This window comes from Malaclemys terrapin, chromosome 9 (genome assembly GCF_027887155.1).
Source record: "Malaclemys terrapin pileata isolate rMalTer1 chromosome 9, rMalTer1.hap1, whole genome shotgun sequence".
Lineage (NCBI taxonomy): Eukaryota > Metazoa > Chordata > Testudines > Emydidae > Malaclemys > Malaclemys terrapin.
In genome coordinates this window covers 55,862,602-55,880,325 of record NC_071513.1, presented here as the reverse complement: position 1 = coordinate 55,880,325, position 17,724 = coordinate 55,862,602, and the positions used below count along the sequence as shown (strand labels likewise).

The window sequence follows — 17,724 nt, the reverse complement described above, 5'->3', positions numbered from 1 at the left end:
GATTCCCCCAGGAGAGTTAAAGAAGCCCCTACAACAACCCAGTTCCTGTTGGGAGGAAATGCTGGAGGGGGCTGTATGGAGCCCCCAGAGCCCAGACTCCTGCACTCTCATCCCCCCAGAGCCCAGCTGCAGGGCACCCCCTAGCCCAGACACCAGCGCCCACCGCTTCTTTACTATCCTGCCAGGGGACGTGTTGTGGTGCAGCCCTGTCCTTCATCACCTTTTGCCAGCTGGGCTCTGGGGGGATGGGAGTGCAGCATTCTGGGCATTCTGCTCACTGTGAGTTGGTCTCTGCAGAGCCCCAGCAACCCCTAGAGGCGGCCAGCAGCTTTGTAGCCCCAATTCTGCAGGGGAAATGGGGAATTTTGCAAAATTGCAGTATTAGGGTTCTCCCTCCACACACACACTCTGAACTCTGGGGTGCAGATGTAGGGTCCTGCAGGAAAGACCCCCTAAGCTTATATTCTACCAGCTTAGGTTAAAAACTTCCCCAAGCCACAAATTCCATTCCTTGTCCTTGGATGGTATTGCTGCCACCACCAAGTGATTTACACTAAAATTCAGGGAAGGGTCACTTGGAATCCCTATCCCCCCCAAAAATATCCCCCAAGCCCTTCAGCCCCTTTCCTGGGCAGGCTTGAGACTAATATACCAACTAGTTGCCTTAGCAGTGTGAGTACAGACTAGACCCTTTATCTTCAGGACACTCAAATGAATCTGGTTCTTAAAAGAACTTTATTATAAAGAAAAAAGGAAAAGAATAAGAATCACACCTACAAAATCAGGATGGAAGGTAACTTTACAGGGTAATAAAAAGATTAAAAACACAGAGGACTCCCCTCTGGACTCAGCTTCACAGTTACAAAAACAGGAATAAAATGACCTTTGTAGCATAGGAAAGTTCACAAGCTAAAACAAAGTATAACCTAATGCATTTCATTGCCTTACTTACAATTTCTGTGATTTTTAGATGGAACATTCCAGGTATATTTTCAGGAGATGATGTACCTGCTTGGCTTCTCTCTCTGTCCGGAGAGGGAACAACAAAGAGAGAGCCCAAACAAAACCTTCTCTCCTCCCTCACCCCCCACTCCAGATTTGAAAGCATCTTCTTTCCTCATTAGTCTTCTGGTCAGGTACCAACTAGGTTATTTGAGCTCTTAACCCCTTACAGGTAAAACGATTTACTACAGCTGCCAAGGAGGGATTTTATGCTACCCTTCTCTCTATATTTATGACACGCAGTGGTGCAGAATTCCCCCAGGAGTAAATATTTGGACTGTCTGTAGGCTGCCAGATTTATCTTATGATGTTCCTGTATTCTGTGTAATTGGGTGACTTTAGTATTGACTAACTAGTGCAAAATTAGCAAATCTACCATTATAAATAAATTATTTTGACTTCATCTAACAATCTTACTTCTGCTGTGCAACTAATCCACTCTTAAGTGCTTTTTCTAAAGTTTTTTTTAAATTAGAATAGATTTTGGACTAGCCAGCAAATGTTTTGGAAGCTTGTCTAACTACTTCCTATTAGTCTGCTAGGCAAAGTATTTGGAACTTGCCTTTTATACAGATCATTACATGTGATGAGTTGTATCTTGAAATTATCAACAAATCATTTAAGTATTCTTCTTTGTATTTAATCTTTTAGCATTAATATTATGAGTTTTCTCTTATTACTACTATTTTATGATTTTATCTGTGTAATGTGTTTGTTTATGATCTAGTTTTATCACAAAATGTAAAATGAGTTTTTTATCTTAAACACAAAACCATCCATCCTTAGCACTCAGCTATACTTTTTCATTCTTTCAAAGAAAAAAGGTAGCAACAGTCCTAACCTACCAGCAGGCATAAGAGAACACAGATGCATTTTAGTGGGATGCAGAGGAGATTTTGTTTGTCTCTGCAGAGTTTATCTCCTCTCTCATGAGAACTTTTGTCCTAACCGTGTTGTAACATTTTTTGCCATTTCCAGACAGCTGTGTGCGCCATAGGCTGAACTTCTCCAACATTATATTAAGGCCAATGGGCCCAATTCTGAGCTAGGTTTTGTTCTGGCTAGACTATCTTCAATAGGAGTTTGCCTGAATATTGGCCATGCTCGTTCTCTTCTTAAGCTTTATTTGGGAGACACTGTGATACAAGTTAGTGAGAGGACAAATTGAGTTCATGCTGTTGAGCACATTTTTAATTTGTAGCTACAGGCAAAGTGGTCCTGCAAAATGAAGGAGTGAAGATTGAGAGTCAAAGGGATGGGGTTTGACCCTAGCATGATGGTTGCCAGTAAGCTGTCAGGCTTTGCTTTTTTACTATATGTATATGGGAAAACTGGTATTTCTGATTATCTTGTATGGTAAATATTTCTAACCTTGACTCCTTTGTCTTTCATAGAAAATGGGAGTAAACAAAGAGCAATAAAATGTAAAAATGTTATGATCTGTTTTTTTGTTAATCACCGCTTTTAATTTTTTAACACAGGATCCAGTTTATGGTAGAGGGAAACTTGGAGAAATTCAGGGACTTGTACTGGGGATGCTGGACACATTTAACTATGAGCAAGTAAGTTGTGTGTGCCTCTTCATTCTGCCCATAGCTAAATAAAAGGCCTAGCTAGTATTGCCTAGAAGAGGAGTTATTCTTTCTTTTCAGTTCACTAATTGTCAGGAATTAACACATTAACATCAGTTTAAAAAAAAAAATCAGGCAAATGGAAACCCAGCTTTTGTCACCATCAAAAGATGTGTGCATTCATATAGTGCTATGAAGCATTGAAAAACAAAGCAATTCAGGGAAATAGATTGCCAACTACACAGTTAAACATGTGTCAAGGCTCATTTCCCACTCTGGCACTTCAAGTGCAGAAGGTTGGGGCCCACAAGGATTCTAAAAATTAATACTGGCCACTCCAGGCTGGTATTAAACTCCCAAGGTCACAGCTTTTCTCTGACCTTGGATGGGTTAGATGTGGCCACCAACCAAGTGCAAAAAAAAAAAAAACGTTTGAGAACCCAGGACGGAACACTTGGGAATTCTTTCCTGTGAGGTATCCTCAAGCCCTTTCACCACCACCACCACCACCCACCCCCGGGGAAGAGCTGAGAGAAAAAAACAAAGGAAATCAGCTATTGCCACCAGCTAATTAAACAACATGCACAAACCTCTTTGGGACACAAAAATCCAATCCTGTTTTTTAAAAAAGTAACAGTTATTAAAAACAAAAAGAAAGGAAATACATTTGGAACTTAGCTTTTTGCTAGATCTTAAAAGAAACAATTACAAAAATAAGCATCAAGATAGCTCTCTTTAGGTTCAGCTTAAAGGTTACAAGCAAAACAAAAGTTTTCAGGTATATAAAAGGGTGTCATGGGGAGGAGGGAGAGAACTTGTTCACCTTGGCCTCTAGGGATAGAACCAGAGGCAATGGGTTTAAGCTGCAGCGAGGGGGGTCTGGATTGGACATTAGGAGGAAGTTCCTAACTGTCAGGGTGGTTAAACACTGGAGCAGATTGCCTAGGGAGGTTGTGGAATCTCCGTCTCTGGAGATATTTAAGAGTAGGTTAGATAAATGTCTGTTAGGGATGGTCTAGGCAGTATTTGGTCCTGCCATGCGGGCAGGGGACTGGACTCGATGACCTCTCGAGGTCCCTTCCAGTCCTAGAATCTATGAATCTATGAAAAAAGCATCTGGGGTTAGACAGAGGAGTCCACAAGCCAAGAAATAAACAGAAATAAACCTAATCATATCTTTCTAAACATTCCTAATCTACTTACACATTTGGGAGTTCCAGATAAGTAATTCTAGGTATGATCTGATGATTTTTGATCGTACCTAGCTTAAAACTTCTTATAGCATAAATGCTCCTTGTTCCCCTCTTTCCTGGAGAACACAACAGAGAGACAAAGGGAAGTTTTTTCCCCCCCCCCCCGTTTTAAAAAATTCTAGCCCTCCCATTGGCTCTTTTGGTCATGTGCCCACTCCTTTCCTTTTACCTGTGGGCTTGTTAACCCTTTACAGGTAAAGCAAGTAGAGAACAGCTACTAAGAGGAATTTTATAGCTAACTGGCTGGTTGGGTGTCCATAAAAGGGAGCTACCTCCTACCCCCTTCATTTATCACATCTTAACCACACTTTAGCATATTATTGTGGAGGCAGCCATAGTTCAGACTGTGTTCTAAAATTTACTTAAAATGAGTGTTTGTTTTTATGCCCTTTGAATTTCTATGTAGCTTTTGTATGATTTCTTTTAATACTTTAAATACGTGTTTTGAAATTGGCTCATGTTGAAATTGTCTGTGGGAGTCTGATTCTTCTTTGTCAACTAATACCTTTACCTTTATTCCATACCTTTCTTCTGTCATCCAGACAAAAATCTCATCCTGTCTTTGACATCTCCTTGTGGATATTCCAGCTGTCAATTGAAACTTAGCATACCCAAATGGGGCTTCTGATCTTCCCTAAAGCCCATCCTTCTCCCCCTTTCATTAGTATGTTGGCCTGCACCACCACTCTACAGATCTTTCAAGCCCCTAACCTTGGATTCATTTTAAGAAAATAGAGAAATTACTTGTTTAAAGATGGTTAAAAAGTCTTGCTTCCATGTAAGCCATTGCTGCAGTTGCCACAGCATGCTGTGCATTCCCACACTCGGAGAATCCTGTAGTCAGAGAATCCTCTAGTCTTCAGCCATGTCCCCAAAAGCCACATGAATAGCTAATAGGACAAAAAGTTTTGGTGTGTTCCAGTCTCTTCCTGCATTGACAAACCAAAGGGTTAAAAAATCAATTGACTCAAGATCCTAAAACTCATGAGATTGGCTTAAGTTTAACAGAGGTAAATTGAGTTTTCTGTATTTGCCTTTTGAATTCACTTGGGTCATATTTTCACAGTCTGAAACTGAGGCCCCAAATCTTCTTTTTACTTTACTTTTTACATTTACCAAAAAAAAAAAAAAAAAAAGCTTCTCACATAATCACTTGACTCTGAGAGCTGGGGTTTAAGAAAAACACCGAATATTGAAACGCTGTCAGTAAATTCAATAGTCTTGCTGCTTCTGTGCCATAGCAAACAGCTCTTCATAGCAGCTCTGCTTTGAGCTCAAGGATTTAGGCCCCAGGTCCCTGGGGTTGGTTGGCAGTCTTGCGCCGTTGCACTCCTCCCATCCGCACCAGCTTTCTGTACATGGACCACAGGGTTAGTGGTGCAACTGGAACCGTGCAACCTCGGTGGAAACAAGGTCAACTACCCCAAAATGGTGGTATGCTCCCTCTTCCCCCACTCTTCATTGAAGGTCACTGCATGTGCCTTGTATCAGAGGGGTAGCCGTGTTAGTCTGAATCTTGTTATCTGAGGTGCATAACGAGTCAGATGCCTGCAGAGAATGGAATGGTGTGCAGAATAGACGTGATAAGGACTGTGGGGTATGTGGCCAGAGGAGAACCACCCTGCACCTGTGAATGGTTGGTTCCTCAAACTCATCCCCCATACCAGTTACTCAGATTCACTACACTGATCTTAGAGCCAGTAACCCCCGCCCCAGAGACTGTCCCCTTGGATGCTCATCTTCCTGGAGATACCCAGGTTCCTCAGTGAGATGCTGATCTTATTACAGTCCACAGGCTTCTCCTGACTTTCTGTGGGGGCTTTCTATGTCTGGGAAGAGCCCTCACAGATGACTCAAATTCCCTTCTTGCTTCCTCCCTCCTGCTGTGATTCCACTGGCTCTGGGGAAAAGCAGTGGACTCAAGTGATACTTCCTATACTTCTGTATAGGATACTTCTGTACCCATCATCTGGCCTCTCCTCCCAGGGGAAAAAGGGCACTTCCTCCTCCTGGGAAGGAGAGCCCCAGTTACCTTTTGTACTCCTCTGTGGGCAGTTCAGGCAGTGGAGCCAAGTGTGTTTGCTACAGACAGGCATAGCTAGTGATCAGTGACTTCATCAGATGTTGATAATCAAGCAGGTTTACTGTCTTATCGGAATATTGAATGCTGATAACTGGGTAGATTGACTGCCCTATGCAGACCTGTCCAGGAAGGATCCTTTTTAAAAGAGAAGAATCTTCTCTTTCTTTCCCTTCCCTTTTCATGATTCCTGGGAAACAGAGTTGATTCTCAGTGGCAGATGCCTTCTGATATCACTTAGCAACATCTGCCACAGGCCGAACATAGTGTCTGGAACAGACTGTCCCCTTTGGTTCTGTCCCTTTAAGGGAACACCAGCGCAACGTCTGCTGCTTTTTATGAGCTGCCCTGTGCCTCTCCCAGTGTATCCTGTCAGGAGTTAATGTCCTTGGAATAATCCTGAAGGGGGAAATGAGGAATGCTAAGATCGTGCAGAGGTGATATACATTTGCACAAGGCCTTCTCTTTTCTTAGTAGGGTGCTTATCTTTGATACTTGTCAAGCTGTGCCAGATGAAGGAGGAGTAACCAACTGATGGTCCAGTTCTATCATCCAGGTGCTATCAGTTTGGGAAGTAAATTCCTAGATCCATTTTAGGCTTTTTTGCCCAATTTCAGGGAGGGAGGCTCAGATTTAGGTCTCCTTTCTAAATCAACTCTATGGCAAATGGAGGAAAGACCTCACTTGTAATGTTTCATTTTCATAAGTCCGATTAGGGAAGATGACACATACATGTTACCTGGAACACCTTTTTTCAACAATTGAGTTCCTCTTTCAGATGCTCACACATCCTTTTCACTCTGCAAGATCTCCGCATGGTGTTTGGGCTAGTTTTGGCTAGAGCACTTTATAGAGTGAATGCGCTAGGATGTCTCAGCCTTTTCCTGAGTCCATTCTGTTTTGACTTGGCAGAAATGTGTTTGTCTTTGATCCCTTCTGGGTATGTGACAAATGTTCCATGGTGCTCAGGGCAGTCTGTGACAGCACAGATACTGGATGTTTCCTTCTCACTCACTGATGGGCAGGACAACCATCAGTCATAATCCAGGATTTTCCCTCTTTGATTCCTGGAAGTGACTCTGCAGCTATCTGGCTGCCATTTTGTGTCTCAGCCAGAGAATGTGAAAGCAAAAAAGAGCAATTCCTCAAATGTTCCTCTTCCTGTAATGCTTCCCCTGGGATCCTTCCATGTGTGATCTGCTCACAGAGAAAAAGCTCCGCTATCTCACTGGAGCAAGGCTGGAGCTGACAGACAAAGGAGAGAATATTGCCTGACCTATTGGAGAGTCTAGCTAAGGCAGCAGCTGAGTCATTCTGGGGCTGTGAAAGACAGGCAGATTACCTAGCTCCCTCTAAGGGTGCAGAAGCTCACCTGTGGGGGACAGAGGCTCTTCCCAGAGCAGATTTACAGGAAAGGATGCTTCTGGAGAAACACTGAAAAGACATTGATGGGACAGGTCTCAGACTTCAATCATTTTGATGTTGCCTCATCAAACCTAGATTTACGATAACTTTTCCGTTCCTTTTAACATAGGGATTAACATCAACAATCAGCCACAGGAAATGACAGGAAAGACTATTTTCACAGTCTTTTTTTTCTTATTTGGAGGAACTGCCTCACTGAGGCAAGCAGCATGCGACCTGCCATCCATATGCTGGCCTTGGAAATGTTTAATTCCTGCAGCATACTCTCAGGCTAGGCTGAGCCTTTCCCTTTAAGGACAGTTCATTCAGTTTGCTCACCCATTGCATTTTGAATTATGCTAATCAGATTTGGCAGACTGTGTTACTGTGCAGGTCTTCCTTGTGCATTTAAGTATGCGTTTATGTAGCCAGTATTTAGCTATCCAGTCCTTGAGAGGCATGCATGTGCAAGCATGCCTGGTCTCAAGGGGGAATGGTCACAGCACTCGAAGGGTTGCATAGGTCTTGTTCCATTTTCAGAGTGTTCGGTGTATGTCACCATGCCTCAGTGTCACACATGAGGATGCCAAATTCAGAACACACTGCTGAGAAATAGGGCAGACTCATCCAAACTGGTGGTTATTCTATCATTAGGTTATACCAAGACAGTAAATGAAGAAAACTTCTGTTTCACACTGGTTAACAAGAAGCCAAAAATTCAGTCTCCATAGGCATTCCAGCCCTTGTCTCACCACCTAGACACTGGACTCTATGATGAGTGGTTACTGAAAACCAATTAAATCAATTATAGGGTCTTTCTAATCCCAAGAGATCGGCCAGTTAGCCACGTAAATATATAACTCAGATCTTACCTAATAATCATGCTGATGACAATCCTTTAGTAACTAAAAACTAAATGTTTAATAAAAGAAAAGAATAAGAGAGTTGTTAATGGTTAATAGATCATATACATACAAATAATTGCAAGGCCCTTATATCTGGTTTATAGCAGTGATGGAATAGACTGCGGTCTTGTAAAGTCTCTCTGGTAACTTCCAAAAGATTGGAAGGTCCTCAGTCCATAGTTCATAGTCGTGTATATTTCATTTTAAACATTAACTTTAATAAAAAAATTTAAATCTGTTCAATTATATAAATGGTCATATTCAATCATACAGGATCACAGTGTAATAATAAAACTCCCCTATGGATAATGGACATGATAAAGCTCCTATGCCAGTGATGGGTGCTTTGAACTTGTATTAGAGAAAAATACTATTGATTTCCTCCTTACAATGCTGTGAGATCTAAAAAACTACCCAGAATGTTTGTAGGTGTTTAGGTCTTTAACAGTTTCATTTCTTTTTTAGTGGGCTTCTATATATATATTCTATGGGAACACAAACAGCAGAGCAAAGTGTGCAACAACCTAGGAAACAAATTCCTAACAGTGAAATGCATCTGATTTTTAATTCCATTTTAAAAGTATACAAATCAGCAAGACAGAATTGTCAGTATTATGGCAGACTGGAATTCTCAGCATTTTTTACACTTAAAGTGTATAGCATATTTGAGTTTACTCCTCCCACCTCACCCTTATGCTCCCTATAATTCTCATAAAATGGTGGATGTTAAGAATTCCCTCTGAAAAAATGTACTGCGTAAAGATAGAGAACAAGAAAGGAAGCCTGGAGTATGCAAAATCACAGAATGTATCAGTTCATCAGGACTTGAACAAAACTACTGAAAGACAGAGATTGTAAATGAATGACTTGAATAGATAAAAGCAAAAATTTGTCTCTGTTAATGTATGTGGGGAGATAAAGGGGTACTGTATTTTCTGGGTAGCAGATATAGTGTGTATAAGGAGAGGCTACACTTTTAGTAATTTCATAAGCTTTTTGCTACGATAAATTACTACATATAGAATTTCTGCAGAGTGGTGACAAAATGACATAATTGTCTTCTTGCACAGACCCTTCTAGAGACAACTACCAACCTCCTGAACCATGATCTCCACTGGTCCTTGTGTAACTTGAGAGCCTCCATCACTAGAGGACTTAACCCAAAGCAGGATTACTGCTGTATCTGTCTGCAGCAATACAAGAGAAGGCAAGAGATGGCTGATGAAATCATTGTTTTCAGGTAAAGCTAGAGAGATGTGCATGTTCATATTTTAAACATAAGGATGGTGAAATAGGAACTGCTGTAAGCCTTTATCCAACTTTCAAACCAAACCTTTGTTTTAGAAGTTCAAAAGATTCAAGTAACTGTACAGATCCCCTGAGTATTACTGTTTGAGTGTTGAGGCTTGCTACAAAGGTACCCATGCTAGGTCTTCCTCCTTGTTGTAGTGGAGCTGTTGCCATCACTGTATCTCTCTGCCTTAAGTGTGTAAGGAGATCATAGGGTGCTTAGGGAACATATTTTGCCAGCATTATATTACTTGGCTAGCACCATGCATTTTGGCAATTTTTTTAAAGGAAAAAAAACTAGTCATTTCCCGTAACTGGAGTTCACATCTTTATTTTATTTAGATCTTACATTGTACCTGTCGCCAATTCCTCTTGATGCATACAAAATCCCAAAATAAGTGAAACCTGTCTAACGGGTCATTTAAGAAGTTTCCTGTGTGGGCCAGCAGACTGGGAGAGAGCTGGAGGTGCCAGTAAAGGGTCTCCACAGTGGGCTATGGAGAGGCTTAGTAGAATTGGGAAGCACTTACCCCAGGAGGGACCATAGGGAAGAGCCACCTTACGGTAACTGGAGACTAAGGGCGTGACTACACAAACATTTAGTGCACGGCAAGTTGGGGTTCAGTCTGCCCCATGCTAGCCTGCTGTGGTCTAAGGGCACGTCTACACTACAGGAACTGCAGCATGACCACATTGACAGAAGGGGTTTTTCCTTTGACGTAGGTAATCCAGCTCCGCAAGCAGTAGGCCGACACAGAATTTTTCTGTTGACCTAGACACGTCTAGAAGTGGTGGTTAGGTCAGCTTAATTGCAGTGATCAGGGGTGTGAATTTGTCACACCCAGGAGTGATCTACATTTTAAGTGTAGACCAGGGATAACTGTCTGTGTGGACCCCACAGTAACAGTTCATTATTGTCAGTGGGGCCATAGAATAATACCTAGCTCTTATATATTGTGCTTTTCATCGGTAGATCTCAAAGTGCTTCACAAAGGAGGTCGGTATCATTATCCCCACTGTACATATGGATAAAATGAGGCACAGATGGAGTGACGCACCCAAGGTCCCCAGCAGGCCAGTGGCAGAACTGAGAATTGAACCTAGGTCTCCTGAGTCCCAGTCCAGTGCCTGGCTACCAAGCCACACTGCCTCTGTGAGCAGTTCTGTCCACTAAGGGGTTCTTCCACCTTTCTCTGAAGCAGCTGGTTCTTTCTGCTGTCAGACAGGGATATTTGTTAGTGGACACTTGATTCACTCTGGGATATCTGTTCCTGTGAAATGTGTCCCAAGTGCACAAGGGAAGGAAACCCTACTTTAAGGACTATTATAGAGTAATTGTCAAAGAAAGGAAATTACCAGGTAAGTAAATCTGTCCACTTCTTCCCTGGATTGAATCTCAGCTAGCTAGCCCTTCTCTACATCCCAGTCTTCACTGGGTGAGTTGTTCTACTGCACCAGCAGGGTTGGAAGAGATGCAAATATAGACCTGGATGTTTTCCTGCCGAGAAAACTGCAAACTAGAATACCTCACCCCTGTTCCCAGCAGCAGATTGAACAAGATGGGTAACGACTTTAGAGGATAGCATTGGGCTGTTGCACATTTCTGCCCCAAGAGCTCTCTTACAGAAAGGAACTGAGCTATTTGAGTGACACTATCAGCCCCTGCTTGGTTCCTCCCTGAGGTCAACAATGGCTCAGGATCAGGGTATGAGGGTAGCTGAACTTCAGCAGACACCAGGAGGCAATTGTTCAGCATATGAAGGCTATTTACCTGTAACTGTCGTTCTCAGAATATATTGCCACCACAGTTTCACACTCATTATCTCCTATCTTTGAAATTCTTGCTTCTGAACAGGCCATCATGAAATGAAGGGGCATGGTCTGTATGTGCAAAGCATTATGGATGCGATCTCTGTCGAAAGATGTGATTCTTTTGTGGCTCTCTTTGCTTTTAGTGACTCTGGGTTTGTACAACTCTTGATCCAAGGGTGTGAAAATGTGGAGGCATTTTATATACTGGGAACTATTGTTGTAGGTAAGCAGCCCTGTTCTTCTTAATTGAAAATCAACGGGAAAATCTCCCTTTTCAGTAGCATGACATTATTGTACTTAGCCTTAATAAGACTTTTTAGTTTTAATATTATTTAGTATTATCACATTTTAGAAGTTTATAGTGAAGTTTCTACTCTTGTTTTTACAGTTGTGGCCATTTGTACCACTCACTCTGTCTGCTGAGTAAAGAGTGTGGCATAGAAACCAAGGGACAGATGAGATGGACTTGCTATAAATGCAACTCGAGTAACAAAGGGGGAAAACTGAGTGAGAATTTCTCAGAACTGAAAAAGGGAAATGGTGCATCTCTGGCACAGGTAAGATTCATGGGAGGGTTTGAACCTGAGTGCTAACAGGCTGAACTGTCTTTGTTGTCTCTAGATTATTAGTGAATTTCATCTCATTTTTGTAGCCTAGCTTGATTTACAGAGATGCACCCTATAAGAAAGGAGGCTGAGCTCCCACAGAGTGACATCTGGTGGATACATTTCCCGTTTCATCTGCTATGTGGGGGCCTGGAACAGGCCTGGGGGCAGTTTCTGTTAGATTAATGTTAACAGTGTTTTGTATAGGCTCACTAGCAGACCTGCTATTGACCTGGTAGATATTGGAGAGTCTTTGATCCTCCTTCCCAGGAGACAGGATCTTCTGTCCACCTCCTGCACCCTACTCCAAACTGAGCCTGACCACTTTTCTGTGGTGGGAAATTTTAAGAAAATCTAGATGATGGTAGTGGCACCAAATGCAGAGTAGTAGGAAATTACTGATGATTGGCTATAATACATCACTGCTGTCAGTTTGCATCGAGCCAATAAGAAAATCTACATCTGGTGCAAGTCTTTCAACCTAATGCAGCCAGAAATAAACTGTGACCGTGCAAACTCCTACTTTCTCCTGGGCTTGATACCACAAATTGCAAGTAAAAATAAATAATGGATGCCTTACCAAGATGTCTCCTCTGAATTATGCATCTCAGGGAGCAGAGTTTTGCCTTTGAATGTTACAGAGAGGGTGGAGATACGGACTTTTCCCTAAATACATCTAGATATTTTGTGCATTTGCTTTGTTTTGAAAATAAAACATCCTACCACATACACAAACCATTAGTGCATTTCCACTTCTGAAAGCAAAGTAAATCAGTGACTGAGTACATTGTGATGGTGTTTTGCTCAAATTCTTTTCTAGCAGATTACTTCATTTTCTGCCAAATCAATTCTGATCAAGGGATAGCTAACAGCATTCGTCGTCATCCATCAGCTTTTGAGGAGGGAGGTTTCCTGCTAGAAGGCAAACTTTTAAGAAGTAATCTCTGAGGAATACATAGAGCACAGTGCAGCTTCAGCAGTCATACTGTATTAGCCCTTTAAATGGGAACAGAAAATCTTCCCTAACCTTGAGAGTAGATTAATTTTGTGGCCCAAACATCTTATTTACAAATTTTATCAAATGAAAAGTATGCAGCTTCTATGTAGTATGTATTGTGGAAGAGCAGTAGACAATACATAATTAAGGCTTTCTTCTCTCTATTGTAAGCCATATGTTATAGCTCTCTAATTTTTTATTGAAGTCAAGGTATTAATTTGAAAATTTGAGTGGTTAAGAGAGCTATATTACTTTTTTCTGTTATTTCGAAAATTAGAAGATTAAAAATGTACTTAGATTAATTGCCTTAACTCAAGTTACTGAGGTTACATTTTAAATCAATATCTCATGAATTTTTGACCACCAATTTCTCAGAAAACTATTAGTTTAAAAAAAAGCTCAGTGTCACCCATCTATATTGGTCTGCCGGCACCCAAGCAAAGGCTAATCTTTTGTGGGGTGTGTGTGGAGAAACTGCTATTTAATATCTTCACCGTTATGGAATGGATCTGTTAGTGAAAAAGAAACAAATCCCGACAGAGCAGCTGGCAGAGGGATGGGACAGGGCTGAGCTGGAAAAAGGGGCAAAGCTCAGTGAGTCAGGTGGGGGGTGTGAAGAGCTGTTTAACACTTCAGGAGCAGCAGGTAGGAAAACGCTTCACATTTCCCTGTTTTCTGGAGCCAGTGGTCTTTGAGGAAGTGCCCTTTAGCTCTGCTCTCCTCCTACCAGGGCTAGCTCTGGCTTATCAGAGCCCTGGGAGCCCCTCTTGTTCTCACCCCATGACTGCTCTTCATGTCCCCAGTCTCTTCACTCAAGTTTGTAATGTTTATCATTTAAATGCATACCAAATGTTTAAGTTGTGGCACTTCAATATTTTAACCATATACAATTTTAATATTTGTATTTACAAAATATATTAAAACTGTATTTACATCTAAACAATAAAATTGCCAATATAAATGCTCTGTCCCCTAAAGAAACTTAGAATCGTATAACAATGACCACTCAGCAGCATTAAATTATGTAACAAATTAACTCAGCTGGCTGTCAGTCAAAGCAACAGAAAAGCCCCTTTCACTCCCCATTTAAAACACTGCTAAACTTCAGTGGGGCATGGGAGGGGTGGCTTGAAGAGTGTCCAAGGGATGGGAGAAGGGAGGTTCTTCTTCGAGTGGTGTCCCTGTGGGTGCTCCACTCTAGGTAGTGTCCCTGTGGGTGCTCCACTCTAGGTTTCGGTGCATCCCTGCACCGGAGATCGGAGATTTCTCGCAGCTGCACTTGGTTGGGGGAAGGGCACGCACAGGCGTCGTCTCGTGCAGCCATTGGCACCTCCTGTAGCGCGTGTGCTCCCGCGACTGTCCCCTCAGTTCCTTCTCAACCGTCCTTGGCTGCAGATGGAGCTCCGCGGCAGTGCTCTCTTTTTGATACTTTCTGAAGGAAAAAAAAAAGTTACAAGTTACATAGGAACTTCTTTTTAGTCTATACATAATAGTTTCGTTAGTTCCTCTTAGAGGGTTTTTTACACACACACACGGAAAAGGGAAGAATGATGATGACTTTTTCTCTCCTTAACTCACTGTTTGGGAACAGTTTCTACAGTTTATCATTACAATTAACTCCCATCCTTATCTCTCGAGAGGCAGGAGAGGCTTAACTGCAGTCAGGCCGGGCTCAACAGGATTTTAAAAGTGTGACTCCTGCCGTGAACTGATGCCGGTCTCTGACAGCCACACATGCTGCATTCGCTGTCCGGGAGAAACTCATCTCTCCCAGAAATGCATACATTGCACCAACTTAACAACAAGGGCAAGACATGACAGGGATCTCCGCTTGAAAATGCTTCTGCTGGAGAAATCCCTCCAACCTCCGCGAGAGACATCCTCCGGGGAGTCTCATAAACCGAGATCCCTGAGCTCTGATAAGGCTCCGACTTCCAAAGCTGTCAGGAAGCGAGCCTCGACCTCTCCAGCAAGGGTCTCTCAGAAAAAGAGAGCTTCCCCAGCGAGGTCTTTATCCTCAGTGCTCCACTCATCCAGAGTGAGCACTTACGAGGCACCGGGCTCCTCCGGCACCGTCCCTCAGTGGACCCCTGCTGAGTCCCAATGCACAGCACCGGAGTTGAGACGTCAAGTCTCCTCCACAGCACTGACTACCCCGGTTAAGAGCGTGGCACAGGCAGTGGCACCGCAATCAATGTTGCTGCCACTGGCACTGACCAAAGACTTGCTGCCACCTAACAAGCCGAATCCAGCACCGGTCAGCACTCCAGCGGTCGACCCCAAGGCAGGACCAGCGCAACTCCTGCATCCTGCTGACATAGCAGTTTCTTCGGCACAGCAGTCACCACTGCTCGCCACCGAACACTCCCCGAGCTACATAGCACGGTGCCATCTTTCATCTCCTGCACACTCTCCATGCATAGTGTCGAGGAAGGAGACGTGCAGTACAACCGCTTCTCCTCTTAACATTCATCGCAGATGAGACCTACATGGAACGCTGTGAAGCCTAAGCCTCATCCCTCCGAGCATTCATAGCCCTGGTATGCACAGCACGGGCCTTACCCATTACCACCTTACCCCATGCAATGGCCACAATGGGGTCCTTGGCCAATATACCAGAGCCCCTATTCTGGTCCCCTTCCCCAGCAACAAGAGGTTCCAGAGTACACCCATCGTTACCACACAGAGAAACCTCTGACCTCCCTGATGCAGAGACAAAAGAGGAAGAGCTACTATCTCAGGCAGACCTGGATGATTCACCACCTGCCCCACACTCATCTTCCAAATCAGACGAAGCTGTGACGCCATCTACCCCTGCGACACGAGGTGACCTGAAACAGTTCTAAGAACTCTTCAAAAGAGTAGCAAACAGCCAAGAAATTGCCTTACATGAGATGCAGGAGAAACAACATAAGTTGTTAAAAATCTTACAATCGGCATCATCGACCAAGATTGCCCTCCCCGTGGATGAGGCTATAATGGAGCCTGCAGAGGTAATATGGCAAACACCAGCATCAGCACCACCCACCAACAAAAGGGCTGACAGAATATACTTCGTTCCGGCCAAAGGTACGGAATTTTTGTTTTCACACCCTCAAGCCTGTTCTCTGGTAGTAGAGGCTGCTAATCAGTGCAGTAAACAGCCTCATTTCCACTCCTCGCTGCAAGATAAAGAACACAAGAGACTGCACCTCTTCGGGTGGAAAGTTTACAATTCGGCCACCCTTCTGCTCTACTACTCAACAATTCTGCTCTACTAGCAAATTACGACTACTCTAACTATAGTAAAATACAAGAGCTCGTGGAGGACCTCCCCGAGTATAAATGTCCTCAACTCAACGCCATTATCAACGAGAGTCAGTTAATAGCCCGCACAGTGCTTCAAGCTTCAATGGATGTAGCAGACACAGCTGCTTGAACAACCGCAACAGCTGTGGTTATGAGAACATCATAGTCCCAGAACAAGGGCCTGATGCTCCATCCAGACCCAGTAAAACTCCATCTCAAAGCGTGGCTCCTCTCTGGTTCCAACATGGGGAATTGAACTGTTCGGAGAAAGTAAAACAGGTATTACTAAATAGCCGTCACCTCACCACTAGAAATACTTACTAGAAATACAAGTGGAGAAGATTCTCCGTTTGGTGTCAGCAAAAACAGCTGGATACGACCACGACGCCTCTATCTATGATCCTAGACTACCTACTAGAACTGAAGGAAACGGGGTTAGCCATAAGCTCTATTAAAGTACACCTTGCTGCCATTACGGCCCTCCGCAAACAGATAGAAGGGGCTTCAATATTCGCTCACCCAATTACACGGCGCTTTCTAGCAGGTATACAGAACATGTACCCAGAAGTACGCCAACCTGCACCACCATGGGATCTCAATCTTGTGCTCAAATGTCTCACAAGACCACCCTTCGAACCTCTAGCAACCTGCTCGCTCCTTCATATGTCAATGAAGGTCGCATTCCTAGTGGCAATCACGTCTGCCAGACGTGTCAGCAAAATAGGAGCATTGATGGCTGAACCACTGTATACTGTATTTACCAAAGACAAAACCATGTTACGTCCTCACCCAAAATTCTTGCCCAAAGTGGTTACAAATTTTCATATTAACCAAACCATACACTTACCTGCCTTCTATCCCAAGCCACATAACGACTCTCGAGAAGCAACGTTGCACATGCTAGATGTCAGACGGGCTGTAGCCTTTTACTTGGACAGAACTAAACCATTTCACAAGTCACCAAGACTACTCGTCTCTACAGCAGAGCGCTTCAAGGGCTCTACACTATCGACCCAGAGACTCTCCACAGAGGGAAGAGGTTTTTATTCCAGGTATTACTTGGTTCCAAAAGAGAGCAGCAGTTAGAGACCCATCCTAGATTTAAGACTACTCAACACCTTTGTGAAGGCAGAAAAATTCAGAATGGTGACACTTGCAGTGACAATCCCATCACTGGACCAAGGGGATTGATTCTCAGCCCTCAACATATGAAATATGTATCCACAGCTTGGACTTCTATGCATACGTTTGCTATATGCTATGCAATAATTAATGACTCTGCTTCCAATACTGTTTGGCTCAGCTGCACTTTCTACCATACTGGACTAGACTCTGAAGCCCCCTCCTCATTTAAAGGGGAACTGGTAGTCACCTAGAGTGGAACACCATTAGGGACACTATTCAAAGAAGAAATGGTTACTCACCCTGTGCAGAACAAATGCTCAAATGCTCTTTAAGATGTCTCTCTGAGTGTGCCACTACCTGCCCTACTTCTCCTCTCCTTCATTGTCATGAGG

At 43.2% G+C, this 17,724-nt stretch overlaps 1 protein-coding gene across 3 annotated transcripts in view; it reads left to right on the top strand.

The window, feature by feature from the left end:
• VPS8 (VPS8 subunit of CORVET complex) overlaps positions 1-17,724 on the top strand; it is a 258,292-nt gene that overhangs the window by 211,103 nt on the left and 29,465 nt on the right. For all 3 annotated transcript variants that reach the window (XM_054038927.1, XM_054038926.1, XM_054038925.1), the window contains 3 exons: positions 2,484-2,564; positions 9,286-9,455; positions 11,706-11,874. In XM_054038927.1, the coding sequence (XP_053894902.1) occupies positions 2,484-2,564; positions 9,286-9,455; positions 11,706-11,874 (420 nt within the window). The remainder of the gene's footprint in view (positions 1-2,483; positions 2,565-9,285; positions 9,456-11,705; positions 11,875-17,724) is intronic.